At 42.2% G+C, this 19,394-nt stretch overlaps 1 protein-coding gene across 2 annotated transcripts in view; it reads right to left on the bottom strand.

Moving 5' to 3' along the window:
• The window catches only part of GNG2 (G protein subunit gamma 2), a 112,634-nt gene that overhangs the window by 21,015 nt on the left and 72,225 nt on the right, over positions 1–19,394 (bottom strand). For both annotated transcript variants that reach the window (XM_044229828.1, XM_044229827.1), the window contains one exon: positions 2,855–2,970. In XM_044229828.1, the coding sequence (XP_044085763.1) occupies positions 2,855–2,941 (87 nt within the window). In that variant the 5' untranslated portion in view covers positions 2,942–2,970. The remainder of the gene's footprint in view (positions 1–2,854; positions 2,971–19,394) is intronic.

A 19,394-nucleotide genomic window follows, 5' to 3' on the forward strand; every position in this document is an offset into this window, starting at 1 on the left:
TGTAACCCCCTCCTAAATTAGGAGATCCCTGAGGGCAAGAGCCATGTTTTCGTCTCTCCCTCTCCATCTCTGCATCTCTAGGACCTAACATGGTCTGGCCGTTTAAAAAGCTGTCAACAAAGTACTTATTAGACAAAAGAATAAATGAACAACTGAAAACTGGCCCAAATTCAACCTTATGAGGAGGGTCTGGGAAAGCTTCTCAAAGGATGTAATGATTGATCTGAGTCTTCACGGAGTTGCCAGAGTTTAAAGCAGAAGAATAGAAAGGAGGAGAGGGAATGTTCTAGGCAAAAAAAAAAAAAAAAAAAAGGGAATGAAGCCAAAAAGAGGGGCAGAGGCCAGAAGGACCTTCCATATTCTGTTAAAGAGTTTGAATTTTATTTTAAAGGTGATGGGAATCATGAAAAGATTTTCTGTGCGAGAGGAACATAATGAGATTTTCTTAGAGAAAATTTTCTTTGGTAGCAATGTGGAGGATAACTGATGGCAGGGATGGAGACAGGGTTGAGATGGATTTCATGGATCCACTAGGGGCCCCCTGCAGTCAGTAATTCAGGTGAGGGAGGATGGAGGTCTGATTTATGGTTGAAAAGGCCTATTTCCGTCCTCTTCCTCCCACTGCTGGCTTTTCATCACCTCTAACACCATCACAACCTCCTTCAGGAGCCAGATCTGAGGATCCTGAGCAGTGAGAGAAAATGCCAACCACAATAGCGCTTCACAAATACTTTTATCTTAGTTGGGCCACCCTGAAAGGCAAAGTGACATTTTCCAGAAGGCCCATGGGCAGAAGCTTCCTCTCTCCCCACCCCTCCCAAAGAAGAACCAAATGGGGGCGCCTGGGTGGCTCAGTGGTTTAAAGCCTCTGCCTTCGGCTCAGGTCATGATCTCAGGGTCCTGGGATTGAGGCCCGCATTGGGCTTTCTGCTCAGTAGGGAGCCTGCTTCCCCCCCCCCATCTGCTTCTCTGCCTACTTGTGATTTCTGTCTGTCAAATAAATAAATAAAATCTTTAAAAAAAAAAAAAGAAGAACCAAATGACTCTTTGATGCCATGGTCTTTGAACCCCCTCACTTCTTACAGCAGATTCTGTGCCTGCCTTCCACATTGTACTTTTTCAGCAAGGGAGTGAAAAAGAAGAGGCAAAGGGAAAAGAGGAAAAGAGGAAGGTGTTGTAAAGGAGCAAGGCAAATGGTGAGTTCCCTGTATTTATCTCATTCATGAATAAGAAGAGTTAAAGCTGTGGAAAGAAAAGAAGATGGGCCTACATGGCCCCATTATCAGAACTCAAAAAAGATGAGGACAGACAGATGCCTATGGATATTTGCTCAGCTTATTTATGAAGAAAGACTCTCCAGTCCATAGCTGATGGGAGTTAGAAGGAGCAAACCCCAGGTGTCTGGTTGGCTCAGTTAGTAGAGCATGTATGAGATTTTTGATCTCAGGGTCATGAGTTCAAGACCCACATCAGGTGTGGACTTTACTTTAAAAAAAAAGAAAAAGGAGGAGGAGGAGCAAATCTTTTCCCTAGGTTCTTCTTCTTCTTCTTCTTTTTTTTTTTTTAAGGCTTTATTTATTTAGTTGAGAGAGAGAGAGAGAGAGCATAAGCAGGAGGGAGAGAGAGAAGGAGAAGCAGACTAACCAATGAGCAGGGAGCCCTACTTGGAGGTTTATTCCAGGGTCCTGGATTATGACCTGAGCCAAAGGTAACAGTTAACTCACTGACCCAATCAGGTGCCCCTCCCCTAGGTTCTTTACCATGGCTATACATTGAAACTAACTGACAACTTTAAAAAAAAAAAAAAAAAGGGAAAAAACCAAAGCTGATGCCTGATTCATACCCCAAGAGATTCTAATTTAATTGTTCTAGAGTATGGTCTTAGAATTGATCTTTCTAGAGTTCCCTGGGTAATGTGAAAGTACAGGTAAGCTAAGAACCACTGTTCTAGACTGGGGGTCAGCAAACTTTTCTGTAAAAGGCCAGACAGTAAATATTTTATGTTTTGTGGACCACACTGTCTTTCTTGCAATTGCTCTGCTATTGTAGTGAGAAAGTAGCCATAGACAATGTGTATATGAATGGGTCTGTTCTAATAATACCTTGATCTGGTTCATGAGCCTTAATTTTTTGACCTTTGCTCTAGAAGCATACTTCCAAGGTTGGGTGGGTTGTTCAGGTTGCTAACTCTGGTATGGAGGAAATAAGAAAAATATTCTAGTTTTAAAAAGAATTTCGGCATTTGGATGAATGTTCTAGCTTTATTTTTTAAAAAATGAGATATGTTTCTGAGTTCCATTTGATAAAATACTTTCATTAGCCCACTATGTTGTTTGACTTCTTAGGGAGACCATGTGTAATTTTTGTGTTTTGAAGGAAGAAAAATCCAATAAGTTATTAAATACAACCTACAGTGGTGAAGAGAAAGATTAATCATGACAGACAGACAATTAAACTTAGAACCTAAACCAAGACAGAAAAGCTAAAACCCAAATGAAAAGACAGTCTCTACAGAATCAGGGAGGTCAGCTGGTAAGTTTTGTGTTTTCTCCGATTTCCTTGGCTAGAATTCAACCATGATCTTGTTTTTTGTTTGTCTCTTCTGCTGTTATTACTCTGTTTTGAATTCTACGTGGAGAACCAGTTTTCATTTATGCTGTCATTTTATTCTGGAGAAATTTGGAGAAGATAAAGCACATTAGAAAAATGAGCTTTTTGCCTAATTATTAAGTTTCTCTCTTGCTCTCATTGCTTTCATCACTCTCCATAGAAGGGGAGTCAAGGGACAGAGGCCTGCAAACCATGCTCCTTATAATGAAGGCTGGAGGGTCTGTGTGGGTGATGTGGTCCTTACCTTTATCCTGTCGATGTTGGCTTCCATCTTCAGCTGTTCTACCAGCTTCCTGGCTTGTGCTATGCTGGCGGTATTGTTGCTAGCCATTGGAATGCTGGGTGGGTTTTTCAGATACACTAGGAAAGAACACAGGAGGGAAGAATGCATCAGGGCACTCAGGAGCTGCCAAATGTACAGGTTCATCATCATGGGGGAACTTCAAAAGAGTGGCTGTGGTGAGGCCTGGCTCTCCCAGTCCTCTCCATCCCCAGTCCAGTGCCAAGTCTGACTGCAGGCAGACCAGGAGATGACATGTGCTTGTGGTTTTCCAGATCCTCCCACCCCACCCCAACACACACACACACACACACACACACACACACACACACCCCTCTGCACTTCTACCCATTCTTCAGGGAAAAACAATGAAGATTGTTTACCAAATCAGTTAGAATAAGATGCACTGCTGAATTAAGGAAGAAAGTCATTAAAATTATCTTAATGTATGAACTGAGCTCAAAATGGTAAGGGTGACAGCAGGCGTTATAAGTGTTGTTATTTTTCAGGTACTACTATGGTCAGATACTCTGTTTAAGTGCCCTCAGAGGATGAAGAATGAAAGGCAAGCAGAGAGGAATGGTAAAGTAATCCCTTAGGACTAAAGATACCAAGCTTACAATGTTCTGCTGGTGGGTTCCAACACTAACTTTCTAGCTAACTGTAGCCACTTCAGTCTATCACACTGCAGAGACGCTGCATAGGATGTCTGTTTTTTCAGTGTTGTTTATCCAGCATTTTAAAAAAAATATAGCCTTTTCTCTCTATTCTATTTGAAATATGGCTAGACACAACTATTTACTTCACTCACAGTTCTTCATCTGCAATGTCAAGGGGGAAGGATTGCCATGTCTAACTTGTTTTTTTTTTTTTTTTAAGATTTTATTTATTTGTCAGAGAGAGAGGGAGAGAGACTGAGCACAGGCAGACAGAATGGCAGGCAGAGGCAGAGGGAGAAGCAGGCTCCCTACCGAGCAAGGAGCCCGATGTGGGATTCGATCCAGGATGCTGGGATCATGACCTGAGCCGAAGGCAGCTGCTTAACCAACTGAGCCACCCAGGCGTCCTGCCATGTCTAACTTGTTAACGACATCAATGGGTTCACCAGCAGAATTCTGTATTCAGTATAATGGACTTATTACTTTTATAAATATGGATATGGGACACAAATGTTCAGAGAGTGGCATTCTGTACTTATGTAAACTATGAGATGGTTTCTTTGCCTCTGGGATTGCCAGATCTCCTCCCCATCCTTTCCCCTACCCGCTTCAAATCCTATCCCAATTTCATTTCTCTTCTAATTCTTTCTTGACCCACCGTCTCAATTTCTGTTGTTGTTCATCACGGAAAGTACCCTATTTTATTTTGGGGGCCCATTTCCTCCACTTTCTGATCAGGTCTCACTCCATGTCAAGGTGTCATATGCTATTTTGGGTCTGTATAAATGTGCTCTTTGAGGTCACCGACACCCCGCAGTGAAGCAATGTCTGAGAGCAGCAATTTAGCTGGAGTGCATGACCCAAGAAATGAGAGGCATTCAAGCCTTGCTTCAGTCAACAGTTGAATCCTGTTCTGAAGACATATTAAAAAGTGTGACTTCTGCTAGCTTTGGGGAATATTTTTATCCAGAGGTAAAGTAAAATCAGGCAACCATCTCAAGAAGGAAAGAGGACACATAGAAAACCTGGGAAATGAAATATAATCCGTGGTAAATTCAATACAAGTGGGGCACCTGGGTGGCTCAGTGGGTTAAAGCCTCTGCCTTCAGCTCAGGTCATGATCTCAGGGTCTTGGGATCGAGCCCCACATCGGGCTCTCTGCTCAGCAGGGAACCTGCTTCCTCCTCTCTCTCTGCCTGCCTCTCTGCCTACTTGTCATCTCTGTCTGTCAAATAAATAAATAAAAAATCTTTAAAAAATTCAATACAAGACTGTTACGTATTCAGTAAAATCAAAAAACAATTTTTAATTACCAAAAGAGCATAAATATGTAAATTACCTTCTTTGGTTCTTATATATTTGTATCTTGATCTTCAAGGCAAAAGAAGAAATTATATATGTCTTTGTAAACAAAGAGGTCCCTTCATAGTGTTATTTTATAAAGAAAACTGCAAAATCAGCCACCCCAAAAGCATAACATTTACAGTATAATTGAAAGATAATTAACTGTTCCCTCCAGTTATTTTCAAAGGCATCAGAGACAATAAAATGGAAAGGAAGACTGAGGGATTTTGAAGCCACAAAGATCTCTGAGCTCTACTTCCATGTGCTTGAAGATCAGCGGAGGGATCTTTATGTAAAACCAAACCAAAAAACAACAGCAACAACAACAAGAGGCTTTAACAACTATGATTTCATCAGCATAATTAGGAACCCAATCATCTCAGCCCCACAAGGAAATTATATGTCCCCAGATCGAACAAAAATCTAACACCCGTGCAAAACGTCACAGGACCAAGATGGAATCTTGATTTACCAGGAAGCATAGCCTAACTCTTTTCATTCATCCAAAGTTGGAAGTAGTCGTGATCTACAAGACCCTGGACACTGTTTTGTGAAGCTAACATTCCTTCCAAACTAGAATTTACCACACTAGAATATAGATTATCACAGAATTGCCAAATCCTCATTGGGCCTGAGGGAGATGTGGGAGTCTGGCTAGCTCTTCATCTGCCCTTGAATCTAAATCAGATTACACAGTAACCTGTGTCAGAAACCATAGCTTGCCTCCAAATACCACTTCTCCTCTTCTTTATTGGTAATAACAATTTGCTTTTCTTTTTCATAGAGCCCATGAGAACCCTGAATTTTAGCTGGGCATACTTTACTGAAATATACATTCTTCAGCCTCCTTTGCTGGTCAGTAAACTTAGACGACCAACTTTTGGCCAATGAGTAATAAGTAGAAGTGCCCTTGAAAGGAGAAGGGTGTGCTCTTTGCCTCCCCCTCCTCCTGATACTGGCCTGAAAGATGGTCTTGTTGACCACAGAGTTTCACCTTGAACCTTTAGGTTTATACTCTGGGGTAAGCAGGAAGGATCTGGGCACATACTGGCACTGTAGGGCCACCATGCCAGCTGCGAACTGGCTATCATCTATGTGAAGAGAAATAAGTACCCACTTTGTTTACACCACCATTATTAAGAGTATTTCTGCCATTGGACAATAGATTTACCATCACCTGAGTAAATGACCCAGTATTTTCATTTGAGTATCTAGGAAATTCTATGTTCTAATGCCTATTCATGTTTCCTGGGAAAGTTATGGCTTTTTGTCTTAGGAGACTAAGATAGAAAGTGTATGAGTTTTCTATTGCTACCATATCATATTACTACAAATGTAGGAGCTTAAACAATAGGAATTTCTTATCTTGCAGTTCTGGAGGTCAGAAGTTTGAAATAGGTCTCACTGGGCTAAAAATCAAGGTATCAGCAGAGCAGTATTCCTTTTGGAGTCTGTAAGGGAAAATCTACTTCCTTGCCTCTCCCTAGCTTCTAGGGGCTACAGACATTCTTTGGCTCTTGGTCCTATTCCTCATTTTCAAAGCCAGCAAAGGTGAGTTGAGTTATTCTTACATCATATCACTCTGACCTCTTCCATAGTCACATCCCCTTCTGACTCTGCTCTCTCCCTTCCTCCACTTTTAAGAACCTGGCAACTCTACTGCCCCCTACCCCAGATAACCCAGGGCAACCTCCCTATCTTTAGGCCAGCTTGACTAGCATCCTTAATTCCATCTGCATCCTTAATTGCCCTTTGCCATTAACATAGCATAGTCATACATTCCAGGAATGGAGACATGGACACTTTGGGGGGACTTCATTCTACCTACTATGGAAAAAGACCTCTGCATGGCAGAAGAGAGAAGTGGGGAGTTGGGGGCTGAGATAGAAAAAGAAGAGAGAAGGGGTAGGATGTAAGTCTAGAAATGTTGGGGAGAGAAAACCTCTGAAAACTAAATGGACTTAATAGAAAAAGTAAACACAGACTTTGGTTTTAGTTTTAGGAAGATACATCCTCAGTGTTCTAGTTTTACTATATGACCCCAAAGAATCTAGTGTTTCCTACTAGGGATTTACCCCAAAGATGCAAATGTGGTGCTCTTAAGGGGCACGTGCACCCCAATGTTTATAGCAGCAATGTCCACATTAGCTAAACTATGGAAGGAGCCCACACGTCTATTGACAGATGAATGGATAAAGAAGATGTGGTATACACACACACACAGGAATACTATTCAGCCATCAAAAAATGAAATCTTGCCATTTGCAATGATGTGAATGGAACTAGAGGGCTATATGCTAAGTGAAATAAGTCAATCAGAAAGGACAGTTATATTATCTCACTCATATGTGGAATTTAGGAAACAAAACAGAGCATAGGGGGAGAGGAAAAATAGGGGAATAGAGGGAAAAATAAAACAAGATGAAACCAGAGAGGGAGACAAACCATAAGAGACTCTAAATCATAGGAAACAAACTGAGGGCTGCTGGAAGTAAGGGGCTGGAGATATGGGGTAACTGGGTGACGGACATTAAGGAGGGCATGTGATATAATGAGCACTTGGTACTATTTAAGACTGATGAATTGCCGACCTCTACCTCTGAAACTAATAATACATTGTATGTTAATTGAATTTAAATTTTAAAAAGTCAAGTGTCACATTTATTTATTTTTAAAAATATTTATTTATTTGAGAAAGAAGGCGAGAGAGAGAGAAAGAGAGAGAGAGAATGCAAGTGTGAGCAGGAGGGGCAGAGGGAGAGGACAAGCTCAAGCAGACTCCAGGCTGAGCACAGAGCCTGACTCAAGGGTCAGTCCCAGGACCCTGAGATCACGATCTGAGCCAAAAATCAAGAGTAGAACACCTAACCAGCTGTGCCACCCAGGCGCCTCAAGCTATTAGAATCACTTTGTGCATTTTCTTCTTTTTCACCTCCAGCTGCTTTCCCATAAAATCCTTCTCCTGAAGACTGAAAGCGCTATAGGTTCCTAGACCAGTGTTCCCAAGAAATATGTATTTTCCTAAAAAGTGGCTATGGTAGATAAGAAAAGTTAGTCTGGTCTTCTAAGCCTGAGGTACTTGGACAATGCATCACACACACGGACACGCTCAGAATGCTTTTCATCTTATAAAACAGAAACTCTGTACCCAATAAATGGAAATCGCATTCTTTCCTTCCCTCAGCCCCAGAAACCACCTTCTGTTTTCTGTTTCTATGATTTTGGCTACTCTAGGTATCTCGTAGAAGTAGAATCATACAGTATTTATCTTTTCATGACTGGCTTATTTCACAGAGCATAATGTCTTCAAGGTTTACATCTGTCGTAGCATGTGTCAGAATCTCCTTCCTTTTTAAGGCTGAGTAATAGTTCACTACATGTCTATACCACATTTTGCTTATCCATTCATCTGTTGAAAACACTTCCATTGCTTCCACATTTTAGCTACTGTAAATAATACTCTTATGGACAAGGATGTACAAATATCTCTTCAAGACCCTACTTTCAATTCTTTTGGTTATATACCTAGAAGTGGAATTGCTGGGTCATATGGTAAATCTATTTTTAACTTTTTGAGGAATAGCCATCCTGATTTTTGTAGCAGCTATGCCATTTTACATTCCCACCAAAAGTGCACATGGATCCAATTTCTCATCTTCCCAACGCTATTTTCCATTTTTGTTTTTTTGATCATGGTCATCTTAATGGGTGTGAGGTGGTATCTCCTTGTGGTTCTCATTTGCATTCCCTAATGATCAGTGATGTCAAGCATCTTTTCAAGTACTTATTGACCATTTGCTTATGTCCTTTGGAGAAATACCTGTTCAAATCCTTTGCCCATTAAAAAAATTTTTTTATTATTTTTACATGATCTCCACACCCAAGGTAGGGCTGAAACTCACAACCCTGAGATCAAGAGCAGCACACTCCACCAACCAGGCCAGCCAGGCGCCCCCACCTTTGCCTATTTTTGAATCAGGTTTTTTTTGGTTGTTGAGTTTTAGCTCTCTATATATTCTGGATATTAACCTCTTCTCAGATATATGGGGTTTAGATACATTTTCCTTCATTCCATAGATTGCCTTTTCACTTTGTTAATAGTGTGCTTTGTGGCACAAGAGTTTTTAATTTTCATAAAGTCCAAATTTCTTTTGTTGCCTGTGCCTCTGGTGTCATATCCAGGAAATCCAATGTTGTGAAGTTTCTGCTCTATGTTCTCCTTCGGAGAGTTATAGAGGTTTAGCTCTTACCTTTAGGTCTTTGATGCACCTGGAGTTAATTTTTGTATATGGTGTTGGGTAAGGGTTCAAGTTCATTCTTTTACACGTGGATACTAGTTTTCCCAGCACCATTTGTCGAAAAGATTGTCTTTTAAAAGTTGAATGGTCTTGTCACCCTTCTTGAAAATCATTTAACTGTATATGTGAGGATTTATTTCTGGGCTCTCTAGTCCCAAGTTAATTCTATTCTAAGTCCCTACATATTTTATTATTTTTGACACTACTGTCAAATGGAATTGTTTCCTTAGTATCCTTTCCAGATTGTTCCTTGTTCATGTAGACAAGTGTAGTGCTACATCACAGATTCCTAATGCGGGAGACAAAAACTTTTGTCTTCTGTCCCTACCCAAGCTGACAGCGATTGCATGCGGTGAGAAGTGTTGTTGAGAAAAGGGTGTTGCATCCTGTGAGCACATGGGCCAAGAGAAGTTGTTGACAGAGTCCTGTTAGGTGCTTAGGCAGAAGCACAGATGCATATCAGATACCCTTTACTAAGGTTCCTGTTTCATTCTACATATGGCTGAAATCGGGCAGACATTATTTTAAGAGGGAAGGAAATGGTTTGAATATAGCAACCACTGAAATAGCTAAAAGAAAAAGTAAAATTCTGCTGAAATGATCATGTGGACAAAGCTTGAAAACACAGGTGTGTGTACACCCCTTTTAAAAACAAACAACAAAAAACTTTTCATTAAAAAGAGAGAGTGATTAATTCCTATAGACCGCTCCCTGCTCACTCCCATCAGCTAGTCTTTGGATTGCCTTATGATACACCATAGTTCACCTTTGTGGGGGTCCAGCCTGGCCCCAGAACCATCAGAGGCCCACCTCAAAGATGCACCCATCTGTGGACTCTAACTCTTCTAGAAATTAGTGGGGCAGAGGGAAATAGAACCAGTGTCTGCCTCTCTTGGGGAGACTCTGAAGTCCTGAGCTCACTTCTGGAACCTCAAAACACCTCTGGGAATCAGCTGGGGTGATGATCAAAGGTTGGTAGTGCTGGTGTGACCCTCTTCCGAATAGCAGTTGATAGCCCCTCCCAAGTACTGAAATTGGTGACTGCACATCTCTGGATTTGAATCGGAGAGCTAGAATTCCACAGATTAATTCTTTCAGATTCCACAGCCAAGATCTCTTCTCAAAATTCGAACAATCTACCCTCTGGAAATTCCAAATGGGATTCAATCTATTTTCCAAGCCCCACACTAAACCCACTGGCAATGGTTCTCAATCAAGGGAAGTGCAACCCCTTAGGAAGCATTTGGAAATGTGTGGGGGTGGCCTGGGTTATGACAGTCATCAGGGTGCTAATGGCATTTAGAGAGCGGAGGCAGAAACTCTAATGCCCTGTGGAGTGCCAGACAACAGTGAATTGTACTGCTCCCAGCCCCTCCATCAGAAAGGACACTGAAAAAAAAAAAAACAGTCATAGATCCATGCATGAAAAATCTGCTCAGAGAAAGTACTCCACCAGGAAAGGTTCAAGGAAACTGGCTTTTATATTATGTCTTGGGATCCCTATTACCTTCCCAGGAATGAATAAGTGTTAAGTGCTCGTAATTCTCATTAGCATTATTGTGCTTTATGGATATTTAGTCCCTGCTTATTTAAAAGAGAGCACAATCTCTTGCAATGTGCTGGTGGAGTGAGATTATGCTGGGTCATATCTGCCAGTAAGCAAAAAGAATACAAACAACCGAAGCTCCTAGAACAATTACAGAGCTTGTGTGAGAGAGATTGGTAGGACTCCGGAAGAATGTCCTAATTATCCCACCTGAATTCCAAGCCTGAGAATCATACAGAAGGCATTTTACTCTTTTCACTGATAAGAGAAGCACCCCTCCTCCCTCCACCCCCTGAACATGAGAGATAGGGCTTGTTATAGAATAATAACCATTAGATGAGTTTTCTTCTTCTAAAAATACATCCAGCATTCTCATTTCTTTCAGGAGGAACTCTTCTGTTAAGAAACCATACATTTTCTTGTCATTTAGGCTTGGGAGTTAACACACAACTCCTTATTTCTGTGGCACCAAGATAAATAAATGTTTTGATAATGAGACCTTTGCCTTAGACAGTATAGGTTAATTGGGGAGGATGCCATTCTTTTCAGGTTCTAATGGTGTTTTTTAAGCACGGCATCCAGTCTTCGTTCTGGCCTTTCATTTTAATTACAACTGTGTGTTCCTTAGAACTGTGTTTTGATATCTGCAGTTGGTGGTAAGGGGGCTTGATTTACTTGTTTTATATATTTACAGGTTAAGATGACACTGGCAATAAAACAAACAATTCTAGGTTTACAGTCAAATCAGAGGTTTACAGTCTCCCAGTTATTTGATGATATCTTCATTATTCTCAATTGTCAGTTAGCCGTATTGTTGGCGATCGGTTATTGGCTGGGTTTGAATTAGAGGACCATTTCCTAACAATTTCAATTTGTAGTTCTTCAGAGCCTCTACAGTTAGTCACCTGGGTAAATGTTTTTGTTAATGGCTTATAGCTCAGCATAAGTTCAGTTTGGTCATTTTGCCAAACTCATTTTTTGTTGTTGATTTTGTTTTTTGGATCCCTACCCTAATTCATTCTGTAGCAAGTAAGAACCACCATCACCAAATTGATGAGAGTATATATATGAAGGGTCCAGGGAAGGGCTTTCGCAGTCAGAACACAAGTGAATTTCTGAGTTGTGGCTGCGGCGTGAGTGGAATAATAATTGTAAAAACAGACTGCCTCGTTTCACGGTACTTTTTTGTGAGATAGCTCCTCGTATTACCAGTTGGCCACTTTGACCTGAAAATACCAAAATAGCACATTTCCATCTCTACTAATCAGCAAACACTAATTTCTTTTTGGTTCTCCCACCACTGGGGAAATTTTAAATCAATAGAGGATTTATTTGGGAAGCTTGTTGCTTCTCCTTCAACACTTTCAAGCCCCAGAGTGTCAGGGTTGGAATTTCTGCCCCACGGGCTCACTCTTTCCCAATCTTACGTGTTTCAACAATCGGAGCCATGACAAAGATGTCTTTTGGGTGTCATAATGTCCTGGTTTCCTCACTTGCCTTTGCTCATTTTTGAGTAGGCATATGGAGGCTATAGAGTAGGCGTATGGTGGCAAATAAAAAGGACATGAGAATGGGGAGGGGATTGTCAGGAAAAGGGTAGGATAACGGATGTCCACACAGACTTCAGCGTGGAAGCGTTTGGGGATAGTAGGTATGTATGAGAAATAATGTTGGACTCCAGGGGGCACTGGTTAGTATTTGAATAGGGGAGAGGAGGGGAGGGGAGGGGAGCCCCAGGGAAGGGAGAAGAGGAGTCGCAGGGGGTTCCTGAGCACCCAGAATGCAGAGAACGAGACTGCACAATGCTGGCTAAGGATGGATTTGTAAATAAAACAAAACAGGAACCTTCCAAACCCCTTCCCCGCCTCCTCTCTCCCCTCCCCATCTTCCAATGCTTCTCATTTCTGGAAATTTGGTTTTACAGGCCAAAAGCTTTGTTCTTTTACCAGAGGACCAGGAACTCATACTAAAAATGAGTATTAGCTTGTAAACCAAGGGTTTGCCATGTGCCAGGCCCTGGGCCAAGTCCCTATTTCATCCTCACAACCCCAGGGACGTAAGTACTGCATCCCTATCTGGAGGAAACCAAGGCTTGGGTTATGTCGGAACATTAGAGAGATGGGTGTTTCTAAAGCAAGCCCCCATCAGGGAAAAATGTTCTTCCAGCCCTTCTCAATTTCCATTTTTAGATGCAGCAGACTGATCCTAATCTGGGGACTGTGGTATCTGTTTGGCCATTTCACAAACATAACAGCAGTTTTTATGGTCTTTGTAGCTACGGAGAGAGCTAATGGGAGTGAGATCTGGTGCAGAAGTTGTACCAAACAAAAATGTTATGGGGTCATTGGGGAAGGACATGAACCAAGGGAGCAACGTATCGACTTAAACTCTACTCAGGAAACCATGTGGTTTTGCTGGGACGTTGCCACTTACCAAATGAGAGAAAGACAAGATTGCATCTGAAATCCCTCAAATCAGCATGGGAGCCATCTATGCTGTGTAGGTGGAGAGTAAGACACAACACAGCTTCCCTGACTTACTTGGGTGCCAGAAACCATTATTTGAAAATGACAGCTCTCTGCTTTCCAGTAAACTGCTGTTTTTGAAACAACATCTCTGTGAGATGCAGCCTTCTGCTTGGAAAGAGCATCACTGGTTAGCTGCTAACCACCTTGACAAAAACATAGCCCTTGGAAAACGTGGTTCGAAATCATGGGTTTCACAGATTTTGTAAAATGAAACAGTAATGAATAGAGCATGCTGCAACTTAAAAATGACACGCGACCTTTAGTTTTTATCGGAGCCCTGGATAATGCAGATGGCTGTATCCACAAATGAGAGCTGGCATTCTCAGATGTTAGATGGGCGTTGTTTGCACGAAGGCAAAAAGACCCGTATTTTGTATGGTATGTGCTGGATTTTCTTTAAAAAAAAAAAAAAAAAAGAAACCTTGACCGTGAACCAGTAGGGTTCCAACCGAAGAGGAAAAAATGAGCTTGTTTCCATAGAAATGGCTCTGTTAACCTACTGATGTCTAATGCTCCACAACAGCAGGCAAGGGGAAGCTGATAGTCAGAGGCCTTCTGCTTCCTTGTAGGAAATTATTTATTGGTCAATTAATTTCTCTTAAAAAAACAAAAAACCAAAAAAAAAAAAAAAACACTGCTTCAATTCTAAATCCTCAGTGGATCTTAAGCCTTAGGCAACCCCGGGAGTTCGGGGAGACTAGCACGCCTGTTTCCTTGCCTCTCTGCTCAAATGGATCCTTAGGCTCTCAAAACGGTAACACCCGAAGTGCTTTGGCCGAGCTCTTCAATGCAGCTTCCCTGGTAAGAACTGGAGCCCTTCAACTGATGTTTGGTACCACCATGTTGTCTAGGGATATTTCCTATGATAGAATTGACGGGTGGTACAAGATTAGAGAAACAGGTACTAGAAGACAGTAGACCTGAATTCTGGTCCATTCTGACATTCCTGGCTGGGTTGTTTTTGTTTTTGTTTGTTGGTTGGTTGGTTTTGTTTTGTTTCTTTTCAGTGGGAAAAATCACTTAAACTTTCTGGTCCTCAGGAGCTCAATTGGATTGTAGGGTTGTACAAGTGTTCCTAATGTTTGTGATAACACCCAAGTATGGACTGCTACAGAAGGAACAGGCACGAGCAGGAAATGACCACCACCATTTATTGAGCAACTACTAAGCACTATAACCTAGAAACATTACATACATAATCTCTAACCCTCACAACAAGGAACATGGAAAAGGAATCAGGAACTAAGAAAGGCAGAGAGAAAAAATATCTAGGATTATGACCAACTGTGCCTCTATTAACCAAGACCTTTGGGTGGGGTGGGGGGAGGTGGGTAAATCTACACATCTGATTTTGAAATTTCTAATTTGCACTGACGATTCTTAAAGAGATGGCGAACATTTGAAAATCAATTGCAATTTAAAATTAGTAAACAAGGGGAGGCGCCTGGTGGCTCAGGGAGTTAAGCCTCTGCCTTTGGCTCAGGTCATGATCTCAGGGTACTAGGATCGAGCCCCACATCAGGATCCCCACTCATCAGGGAGCTTGCTTGCCCCCTTCTCTCTCTCTGCCTGCCTTTCTGCCTACTTGTGATCTCTGTCAAATAAATTAATAAAACCTTAAAAAAATTAGTAAACAAGGATTTATTAAGTGCTTACAGTGTGTGACTCAGAAGCATGTGCATGTGTTAAACATAGTAAGTTTCCACGGAAACTGGCCACAAAGAGAACCCTATGGGCTCCCTCCATAATTCTAAGAAGGCGCTGCTATCTTTTACTGGTATCTTCTGAGGGAATACTCACATCCACCTACAGTGTTTGTAAGGGTTTCCTGTGGGCACAGAATAAACTTGCAAGACAAGCACCTGAGGCTAATTGTCTTCTGCTTCCTCCTTGGGTCTATTTCCTGTGTGTGAAGACCGGCAGAGCATCACTGCATACACAGCAGCTTTTCCATCAATATCTACAGTACCTGTGGCCACCCCACCTCACCAGCCCTAGCTTTCAGCCAAAAAAGCCTGTTCTCTGTTTACCCAACATAGCCCAAGCCCGAGCGTTCATGATCTCCCTGTATGGCTTATTCCCTCACGTGCACCTATGTCTTGCAGCCAGGCCCTAGCCTCCCTTCCTTGGAGAACCCTTCCTCAGCAACCACCTACCCCAGCGACCTCCTCAGGCCCTCAAACTCACAAACCAGGAGCCTGTGCTAGTAGAAACCAAGTCATTTCTCTGGTTTTTTAATAAATATTTCACACAGGGGCACCTGGGTGGCTCAGTGGGTTAAAGCCTCTGCCTTCAGCTCAGATCATGATCCCAGGGTCCTGGGATCGAGACCCGTATCGGGCTCTCTGCTTGGCAGGGAGCCTGCTTCCCTTCCTCTCTCTCTCTGCCTGCCTCTCTGCTTATTTGTGATCTCTGTCTGTCAAATAAATAAAATCTTTAAAAAAAAAGAAAGAAAATAAATATTGCACACTAACTGCTCTTATCATTAGTATTTCATCTGGGCTTTCTCCCATAAATATTTATTACACCTATCCTTCTATCTCCAAAGTTGCCCTGTTTGACCTTCTTCACTAGTTGAACAGGCCAAGTCAGGCTCCACCACAGGACCCTTGCACTTGCTGCCTTCCCTGTCTGCCACGCTGCATTGCCCTGGCCGGTGGGGCCCATGGCTGCTGCTTTCTCTTTTGAGACAACATTCAAATGCCAGGTCTCCCGATTACACTGTATAATAAAGTGTCCTGTCTAGCCCATCCTTCTTCTGGCAGAGCTCCCTGTTTATTTTTTCTCTTCAATGCATTATAATCATCTGAAGTCACTGAATTTTTATAGCATCCATCTTTCTCCTCCTCTAAATATAAACTAAGAGCAAATAGCTTGTGGTGTTCACAGTAGGTGCTCGATAAATATTTGTTAAATGAATGAAAGTCCTTCATGTAGCACCCTCCGCACCCCGCCTTATGGGTCTTAGATGCTTCAGTACACGTTTGCTGCTTGTGAGGATGAGTACCCAGAGCACGGACTCATCCATGCCCCTCACGATAGCCCATCAAACACTGCTCCACAGTACAGGTTGCTAATGGTGGCTTTTGTTTGGTAGCAAATGGACTAATGAAGCATATTCCCTAAAAGGGCATCTCCCAGGCTCTGGATCTCATCTGATCTTTTAGTATACCCACATAACTGGGGCAAAGGATAAGCTTATGACTTATACCTTCTTTCCTCTCCTCATTTCCTGGCTACTGCCAAGAGAGGAACTGATCCCCAGGGAACCACATGCCCTGTAGGTTGTTTTTGGCAACATATAAATCATCAATAACTTTTCTCAGTTGCAAAGTTACACAAACACACTGTTTGAAAGTGTAAACATCCGTGTGATGCTCAAAGCTCCTTTGTAGTCTTGGCCTCACCTTCCCCCAGCCTCCACGGAGCAGTGACCACGGGCTTAGGCAGAAACCCAGTGTGAGGCCACAGCCCTTGAAATGCAGCACAGAAGGCCTTGGCTCCCTTTTCTTGGGTTAGTGTCAGGGACAGCAAGGAGCACGTTGGTCTCGAACTGACTTTTTGAAATATTTTAAGATATTAAAAAATAAGTATTAACTTTTTTTTACTTTAAAAATATTTAAATACGTAAAAGAAATACATAGACATTATCAGAAAACTGGAAAACACAGAGATTCAGAAAGCAAAACTCCCCTGTACTGTTCTATCAGGAGACAGCCAAAGGAAACTTGCCAGCCATTTTTCAAGTACCTTTCCCCAACTTGGAATGCTTACTTTTTGGGTGTGAAGTATCATGTTGGGAAGATAATATTAACTAATACACATAATCATTTTCTGGGCTTTGCATCGATGCTGAATTTCTGAGATGTTTTCCCATTAGGCATACTGTAAGATTTATCCACCCCCCCCATATCCATAAGAGAATGAAGTTATTTTAATGTTTCCCATTACTCAACTGTCACATTTTATATCCTCTTTTAAGGCTATCATACATCTCTGACATGTAGTACAGAGCCATTTTTATTCTTCTAAACAATATTTTTTTTACAACTACTACTCTAAGCGCATAAAATAAATTATCTTTGATTATAAGGATTGGGTAGAGGAAAAAAAACCTAAGAAATTAAAGGTGAAGGGACACATAACCCTTTCTTTTACTTTATCACTAAGCAAGGACACAGACAGCTCTGACCCACGCTGATTACCCTGCAAGTCCCCTGGACTGAAGGGGAAGGGCATCAAGAAGAGGACACTTCTCAGGGTACCTGGGTGGCTCAGGGGGTTAAACCTCTGCCTTCAGCTCAGGTCATGATCCCAGGGTCCTGGGATCGAGCCCCACATTGGGCTCTCTGCTCAGGAGGGAGCCGGCTTCCCCCCTCTCTCTGCCTGCCTCTCTGCCTCCTTGTGATCTCTGCCTGTCAAAAAAAGGGGGGGGGACCCTTCTCCACAGCACAGCTGTTTACTCGCCATCTCCAAAAGGTAAAGGGATTTGTCTGAAATGATGACCTGGGGACCAGGAGACTGTCTTACAGATACTGTTTCTAAAAGTCAGGTTTATCAGGATATAACTCACATACATTAAAGTTCAACCATTTTCAGCACACCGATGACCATCTGACAACTAGGTACGTGCAATCTTGAAACCACTGCAAATGCGCAGACTATTTTCAGGAGCTACTTAGCCACTTTGCTCACTCTTTTCATAGCCTGGCCTCTCAGAATGCACAACTTTGAGATTCGTCCCCAGGTACCAAGAGCAGTTCAAGGAAAGCAAAGGCTGTGAACTTGACTGACCTTCCTTAACATGGAGTTCACAGAGGTATGAAATCTCAGAGACTGGCAGGAGCCAGAAGTTATCTTACAGGACCATCTACCCACAACAAATCTTTTTTTATAATCACTGGTTTAATATGCCAAAGTATAAGTGATGAAAATCACTTGTGACACAGGTTTCAAAAATGCCTCTGAACGTCTGGAGCCTGCGGTTGGCACTGTTTCATTTAACAAGTTTAGTTCCGTTTTGGCAGCCCCTGGGGGGTCAAGGCAGGAAGGCCTCTGCAGGGTGAGGGGTGAGGATTTTTCTAGGAATGAGCAAGTTAAAAAAAATGGCTCCAAAATGACTCCTCTGCAAACATATGCCACTAACCCTTAAAGAGAGGCTAAATACGAGGCATTTGAAACTCACTGAAACAAGACCTTACTTTGCAGGTAAAAACAACAACAACAACAACAAAATGAAGGGCAGAGCAATGAAATGCATTGCCTTGGAAACACAGCCATCCCCTAGTGTCAGAACCAAGGACTTAACCCTGTTTCCTGAGGCTGCCTAATATCAGAATTATTAAGGTTCAAATTTCTTCAGATTTCTCAGTAAGTAAGTCCCACCCTGTCCCCATGTGTGGTCACCCCTAAAGAAACTCTATCAGGAGAATGGGGTGGGGAGTTGGTAAAATGAAAAAATATGATCCCGCTCTTTCTGCCAACCGCCCCCACCCCCTGCCACGTCATGATAATCACCACCCAACAGTGAGACTGTCTGATCTACTAAGGCTAGAGGCACTGGACTTCATTTTCTCACCTTAGTTTTATGTGTGGCGTGTGTGTGTGTGTGTGTGTGTGTGTGCACGCACGCATGCTATTTTTGTAAAGAATGTAAATGATGGGCAAATTTGACTAACAGGTGCCTTGTTTAGTGAGTAAAGAGTATTTGCCAAGCCAATCTCTATACTTTAACAAAATGGGTTTAATGTTGTGTGGAAAGAGAAACTTGTGTAGCTCTCCAAGGAATTTTCTGGAGGCCATCTCTTTGGAACATGTGTGGTGTCTTTGGATGGGAGCATGAAGGGAAGACAGAGGGCATGGAATTAGGGAGAGTTGTGAAGATGCTCTCTGAGCTGACATCCACAACTCCCCAAGGTACTGAACTGATGGATGTTCATAAAGACAATGTGGGAAATCAGCATGGGGTAATATAGAATGCTGAATTCCAAGGCTGGAGGTCTAGATTCGAGTATCAGCTTTGTCCAGTGATCACAGATGAGTCATTGTAATCTCTCTGGGCCTCGGTTTCCCCTTCTGTAAAATGAGAGTGTTGATGTGAATGATTGATTCTTGTTGGTTGTTTTAGAG

The sequence above is a fragment of the Neovison vison genome, chromosome 13, assembly GCF_020171115.1.
Source record: "Neovison vison isolate M4711 chromosome 13, ASM_NN_V1, whole genome shotgun sequence".
NCBI classification, from domain to species: Eukaryota; Metazoa; Chordata; class Mammalia; order Carnivora; family Mustelidae; genus Neogale; species Neogale vison.